At 41.3% G+C, this 7,192-nt stretch overlaps 1 protein-coding gene across 1 annotated transcript in view; it reads left to right on the forward strand.

Annotated features, from left to right (window-relative positions):
• Micu2 (mitochondrial calcium uptake 2) overlaps positions 1–7,192 on the forward strand; it is a 130,342-nt gene that overhangs the window by 104,380 nt on the left and 18,770 nt on the right. The window contains exon 8 of the mRNA XM_029559610.1: positions 7,138–7,191. Coding sequence (XP_029415470.1) covers positions 7,138–7,191 — 54 coding nt within the window. The remainder of the gene's footprint in view (positions 1–7,137; position 7,192) is intronic.

Here is a 7,192-nt window from a genome sequence, read left to right on the forward strand (position 1 = left end):
GAAGGGTGAATGAGGCTTAGGGAGTCCCGGTGCGGAGAGCTGCGCTATATACTTACCCCAAGAGGCCTGAGGATAGCTTCTGTGCATTCTTAATGAAGATAGTCTTCCTCTATGTTCAGGATTCCCTTAAATATCATCAGAAGTGCTGACTTGGTAATCGTAAATTGCTTTATAGTTATTGAAATGTCATCATCTCACCATCAATTTTATAAGATGGTTTTGCTGGATACAGCAGCCTTGGTTGTTTAGTTTCAGAGCTTTCACTCTCTCATCCATGTTCCTCTGGCTTTTAGGGATCTCTGTTGAGCAGTCTCATGCAATTCTAATGTGTTTGCCTTTGTGAGTTGGTATTTTCTCTAATATCTCTTAATAATGTTTCTTTGTGTTTTGATGTTTTTGTTGTTGTTGTTTGGTTGGTTTGGTTTGGTTTGGTTTGGCTTGGGGGGCGGAATTGGGTGTTTGTTGTTTGGGAGTTTTGGTTTATTGTTTGTTTTATCTTGACTAATGAGTATTTGAGAGTTTCTTCTCTGGCTATGTTTGTTTAAGGTTCTAAATACCTTTTACTTTTGGGTATCCTCTTCTTTCCCTAGACATGTTCTGCTATAATTTCATTTAATTGATTTACTATGCCTTCAGATTTTTTCTTTTCTTTTCTTTTCTTTTCTTTGAGACAGTGTCTCCCTATAGCCCCAGCTAGCCTAGAACCCACTATGTAGACCAGATCAGGCTGGCCTTCATCTCACAGAGATTCGCCTGCCTGTGCCTCCCAAGTGCAGGGTTTAAAGGCATGTGCCACCATGCCTAGCTTTGTACCTTCAAGTTATTTTGTGGGTTCTTTTTTTTTTATGTGTATGAGTGTATTGCCTGCATGTATGTAAGTGCACTGCACAAAACAGAAGAGGGCATCCCCTGGAACTACAGGCAGTTGTTAGCTGCCATGTGGGTGCTAGAACTGAACATGGGTCCTCTGCAAGAGCAGCCAGTGCTCTTACCCACTGAGCCATCTCTCCAGCCCCTATGCCTTCAATTTTTATCTCAGCTTCTCTTTCTCTGTGGATTCTGTTTTGTTTTGTTTTTAATGTATGTGTGCTTTGCCTACATGTATATAAATGCAACATATGCATACAGTGCCTATGGAAGCCAAAAGATAGCATCACATTCCCTGGAACTGGAGTTACAGAAAGTTGTTAGCAGCCATGAGTGCTGGGGACTGATGGGATCCGCAGCATCTCTCTAGCCCTACTCTGCAGATTCATAAATTTAGTCTTTTGATCTTATCCCAGAGTTCTCGGGAAGCTGTGCTCATATTCACTTTTTGTTTTACTTTTTTGTATTAATGCCTGAATATAGTATTTCATCAACCTAGTCCTCAGTCCTTGGTATTTTTGTTAGTATATAAGTAGTTGGTTCCCACTGTGTTTATGGCAGAATTTTAGTTCCAACATTTCTGTTTGGTTTTGGGGGGTTTTTTGATTTTGTTTTTGGGGGGGTTTGTTTGTTTGTTTGTTTTGTTTTGTTTTTGTTGTTGCTGTTGTTCTTCAGTCTCAGTTTCCCTGCTGAATTTACCATCTGCTTTTCTGATTTTTCTCACTCTTAGTGCTGGTTTCCCATCCGTGTTACTTTCCTGGTCATGAATTTATTTTCTTACTTAATTCATCTGATTGTTTTGTTTGTATCCCTTTTGAAGTTATTGATCAATTTTGCAAGTAAACTCTTTAATTCTTCATCTGGCATTTTGTTGTTTTAGTTCCATAAGTGAGGAGCTATGGTCTTGGAAGAACCATGTTGCCTTGCTTTTTTGTGTTTCTTTTGTTTCAATTTGTGTGTCTTTTGGTTTGAATCTCTTCCAGTTAATGGGGGGTAGTCTTATTAGTGAACAGTCTATACTCTTAGCTGTCCAATCTCTAGTACCAACTCAGAAAGGAGAAAACTGCTCTAACAGCAACATCAACCCTCCAAAGACACAAAAATACACTCAAAACCAATCAAAACCCACTAACTCATCACCAATAAGTACAGAACAGAAAATGATAAAAGTCATGTAGGATGTGCTATGTATGAAATTAAAAATTATTAGGGTAGGGAGCTGGAGAGATGGCTCAGCTGTTAAGAACACTGGTTGTTCTTACAGAAGACCTGGTTTTGAATCCCAGCACCCACATGGCAGCTAACAACTGTCCATAACTCCAGTCCCAGGGGATCCAACAGCCTCTTCTGTCCTCTGTGGGCATTGCACGACATGAGTGCACTTACCTGCATGCAGGCAATACGTACATACACATAAAATAAAATTTTTTTTAAACTTTAAAAAAAATTATTAGGGTAAGGGGGCCAGTCAGACGGCTGAGTGGGTAATAGTGTTTGCCAAAAAGCCTGATGACCTGAGTTCAGTCCCTGGGACCAACATGGTAGAGAGAACTGACTCCTGCAAGTTGTCCTCTGACCTCCACATATGTACTGCACACACACATACATACACACACGTGCGCACGCGCACACACACACACACACACACAGAAATAAATACAATTTAGATAAGTGAGATAGAGGGGACAGAGGACAGCACCGGGAGAAGTGTAGATAAGGGTGTTATGAAGAAGAGGAAAGCACAAGAGGGGAGGAAAAAAAATTGTCCACTAATGAAAAAAACTGAAAACAACATTAGCTAAATGTGAGAAGGGAAATAAAGTAAAAGCCTTCACAGCCTGGATGTAGCATAAGGAGCCAGAGGATGTGTGTTTGCCCTGCTGGGTCTCAGTCTTGTTCTGGTTCAAGATTTCCTTGGTATGCCCCCATCGTCCCTTTGGAATTGGAATGTTCACTGTGTGCCATTGTTTGTTTGTATGTAACTTGTTTGTAATATTATAATGACTCAGTTGAGATTATACATTGGGGACCAGAAGAGACTTTGGAGTTTTTACAGTGTTGTGACTTTTTAGGACTATGGGGAATTTCAGAGATGAACAGTTGAATTTTACATTGTGAGATGAAAATTGGTACTTTGGGGGCTTTGTTGGACACCATGAACTAAAGTGATATGTTTAGGTGTCAAGTTAACAAGGGGTGAAGTTATGATGGTTAATAGACTGAACTTGATAGAATCTAGAAACAAATATGTACAGGAATTTCTAGATTAGGTTAATTGGGGTGGGAAGACTCATGCTAAGTCTCTATGGCACCATATCATGACCTGGAATTCAGGAGTGAATAAAAATGAGAAAATGAAAAAAATTAAAAGCTTTCTTTAAAAAGTAAGATAAAGTCAGGGCTAGAGATGTTTCATCAGTTAAGAGCACATTATGCCCTTGCAGAGGACCCAGGTTCGATTCCAGCACCCACATGACTGCTAACAACCTTCCAGAACCAGTTCCAGGTGATCCAATGCCCACTTCTGACCTCTGCAGGCATTGCATGACACAGGTGCACTTACATACGTGCAGGCAATACATTCATATACATAAAATAAAAATAAAAAAATATGGCCAGGCATAGTGGTGCATGCCTTTAATCCCAGCACTTGGGAGGCAGAGGCAGGTGGATCTTTGTGAGTTCGAGGCCAGCCTGGTCTACATAGTGAGTTCTAGGACAGCTGGGGCTACAAGGAGACCCTGTCTCAAGAAAAGACAAAAAAAATATATTTTTAAGCAAGATAAAGTCAAAATACTATTAAAAGTATACTAAACACAAAAAGAGAACACACAGGGCCCAAAAATATATATATATATATAGCTGGAAGTATTAGAGTTCTCTGGATCCTCTAAAGTTGAAGTCCGCTGGGTGGATGTGGGTCTCTAGAGCCTGTGTAATGTCTTCTCTCGGTTGATTCTGGTGCTCAGCCTGCACTGAACTATGCAGTCCACCAGATTCTTCCACAGCTGTCTCCTTGAGCAGCTTCTCTTTGCATACCACTGGCCTCTGCTGGCCACACTGAGCTTTGCAGTCTGGGCTTGGTAGCTTCTCCCACAGTCCCAAGATCCATCCTGGGGTGGCTCCCAAATATATTAGGAATGGGGGAAGATACTCGCAAGTCACATATCTGATTAGGTTCTCCTATCAGAATATATTAAAAACTCATTATTCAACACCAAAATACAAAACTGAGCAAAGGTCATAAATAGACATTTCTCCAAAGAAGATGAATGGACAGATGGCCAAGAAAGACATGAAAAGACACTTAGTCTATTAGCTATTAGGGCAAAGCAAATTAAAACTATTGTGAAATATCCTGTCCTATCCAAATAACTACAGTTCTAAAATGCTGACAACACCAAGTGATTGCAAAGATGAAGAGAAACTAGGTCATTCTTCCAAATGGTGCTTCCATTCTAGAAAACAATCATTGTGTTCCTGGGCTTCTATCCCAGAGAAATGAGAGGCTGTGTTCATGTAAAAACCTGTGCATGAATCCCAAACTGAAACACTGCAAATGTTCTTCCACAGGTGAGTGGTTAAAGTGTGGTAATGCATATCATGAAGTATTACTATTCCTCGCAGTTAAAAAAAAAACTATTCATACAGCAGCAGACTGAATGGATCTCCAGAGAAATATGCTGAGACAGAAAGAATGCCAGTACTCAGTGTAGCATTTTGAATGACTCCACTTACAGCATTTTTGAAATAACAAAATTATAGATATGGATAATTGATTAATGATTTCCAAAGGCTAAGAAGAAAGTGAAAGTTGGGGTGATTATAAAAGCAACTTGAAGGAGCTTTGTGATGGAAGAAGTATCTGTTGACAAGTTGTAGGATCATACTATTGTTTTCAAGATGTCCCTGTTGAAGGAAGTGGAGCAAAGGGTACAGGGGGTCCTCTTGTATTATTTAAAGTTGTAGATGTGAATCTACAATGTTCTAGTTTGTTTCTCCATTGCTGTGACAAAACACTCTGACCAATACCAACTTGGGGAGGAAAGGGTTTAATTCGGTTTACATCTCCTGGGTCACGGTTCATCACTGAGGGAGCCCAAGGTAGGTAGAAGCTGGAGCACAGACCATGGAGGAACGCTGCTTACTGACTTGCTCCACTGGCCCCTGCTCACCCTGCTTTCTTATATAACACAGGCCCACCTGCCCAGGGGTGGCACCACCCACAGTGGGCTGGGCCCTCCCACATCACTCAATAATCAAGAAGATGCCCCACAAACATAGCCACAGGCCAGTCCAATGAAGGCAATTCATCAATCGAGGCTCCCTCTACCCAGGTATGTCAAGTTGACAACTAAAGCTATCCAGCACATACAATTTTCTCAAAGATCTTAAAAAGAAAGAAAAGAGGGGCTGGAGAGATGACTAGCAGTTAAAAGCACTAACTGCTCTTACAGAGGACCCAGTGTTCAGCTCCCAGCACCACATGACAACTAACTACCAGTCTGTAACTCCAGTTAGGGATCCAACGACGTCTTCTGGTCTCTGCAGGCATCGCATGACACAGGTGCACTTACATGCAAGCAAAACACAAAATATATTTTTTTAAAAGAAGGAAAGAAGACTCATGGGGAAGATACATTTCTTCCTGGGCTATGTTCTTCTAGACTGGGTGTTTTGTGCCTAACTTGTTCTTGTCTGTTTCTTGCTGCAGTGCCCTTGGTGAAGCTCTCTTGCCTTATCTTTTCCTTATGCTCATGCTCTGTACAGACCTCCTCTTTGCTCTGGTAGAACACAAGGTTCTCCTCAATGCCTTTTTACCTTATTTGGAATTGATTTCTTTCCCCTGGTCTGTGGTATTACATTTTGACCCACCATTCTGTAGACTGAAGGGAAAGGGAGGAAGGACTCCCAAAGGCACTCTTTCAAGAAGTAGAAAACACCAATGTAGCCCTTACTGGGGCTACAGTCTTTTCTGTCTGTGACTCTATAAATATCCTAGACCACAGTCCACTCCAGCCCTCAAGGCATGCCCCACCCTACCAGCTTCTCCTTAGTCCCTCAATTTGACACAGTACCATGGGAGACTGTGTACCCATTGCTTTTCCTCAACTGCTCAAGTTCCACCAAGCTGTGTGGAAATCTCTGAGGGACAGGGATGCCCCTCTTCTCAGGGATGTCTTCTCACTCCAGTAATCTACTTCCCGCTGAACTGAATATTGAATCAATAAGCTTCTCTCAGTGCTGTACTTTAGGCTCTCTGCTTCTGAGAAGTAGGGTAGGAATGAGCACCACTGTGTTCCCTTATCTAGTGATTGTTTCTCTGCCTGCTCTTTCTCAAAATATTAAATTTGTAGCCCTTTTGCTGTTTGTTTAATTTAAAAATTGAAGAAGGAAAAATTTGTTAATCATGTATCATTCATATACCTTTAATTGAGCTCTCATTTTTTTTAATTTTTTTTATTTTTATTTTATGTGTATGCATGTATTGCCTGTATGTAGGTCAGTGCACCCGTGTTATGCAGTGCCCACAGAGGACAGAAAAGGCTGTCGGGTCCCCTGGGACTAGAGTTACGGACAGTTGTTAGCTGCCATGTGGGTACTGGGATTCGAACCCAGGTCTTCTGCAAGAACAACCAGTGTTCTTAACTGCTGAGCCATCTCTTCAGCCCCTGAGCTCTCATTGTTTTATTAGGAAAGATAAGTGTCTTCCAGGTTTTTCTACCATTCCGAAAACGCTCAGACTCCTGCTTTAATTCTGTCAGCGTTGTTCATTAGAAAATACCTAGGTATTACATTTTGATTCACTGTTCTAAGCTCCCTTCTTGACCCAGTCTAAGATTCTCTTTCTTGGTGAAGTCAGCCTTGAGTATTGGTGGTTCTCCCTGTTTGTTTCCCACTTGAGCAAATGTGCTTATACAATCATGTTAGGTAGTCAGGCATGGTCATTCAAGACTGCAATCCAGCACTTGGAAGGAAGAGGCTGAGGCAGAATTACCACAAGTTAAAGGCCAGCCTGGGATACAGAGTGAGACCCTGTCTAATGGAAGAAAGGTGAGGGAGGGAATGAGTAAAGTGGGGAAGGAGGAAGGGGAGAAAAGGGAAGGGAAGGAAAGAATCCTGCTAGGCAAAGTCATAAGCAAAAGGCAGGACTCCCATCTGTGCCATCTTATTTTTCTTACAAGAATCATTTCTGGATATTATCCCGAGTTTGCATGTACAGTTTCCATTTGTGTCCTCACAAATTCTTATTGTATAATTTTTTTATAGGAACCAAAAATGAAAGAACCCGAAATTAACACAACCCTTCAGATGCGTTTCTTTG

The sequence above is a fragment of the Nannospalax galili genome, unplaced genomic scaffold (assembly GCF_000622305.1).
Source record: "Nannospalax galili isolate Female #2095 unplaced genomic scaffold, S.galili_v1.0 scaffold488, whole genome shotgun sequence".
NCBI classification, from domain to species: Eukaryota; Metazoa; Chordata; class Mammalia; order Rodentia; family Spalacidae; genus Nannospalax; species Nannospalax galili.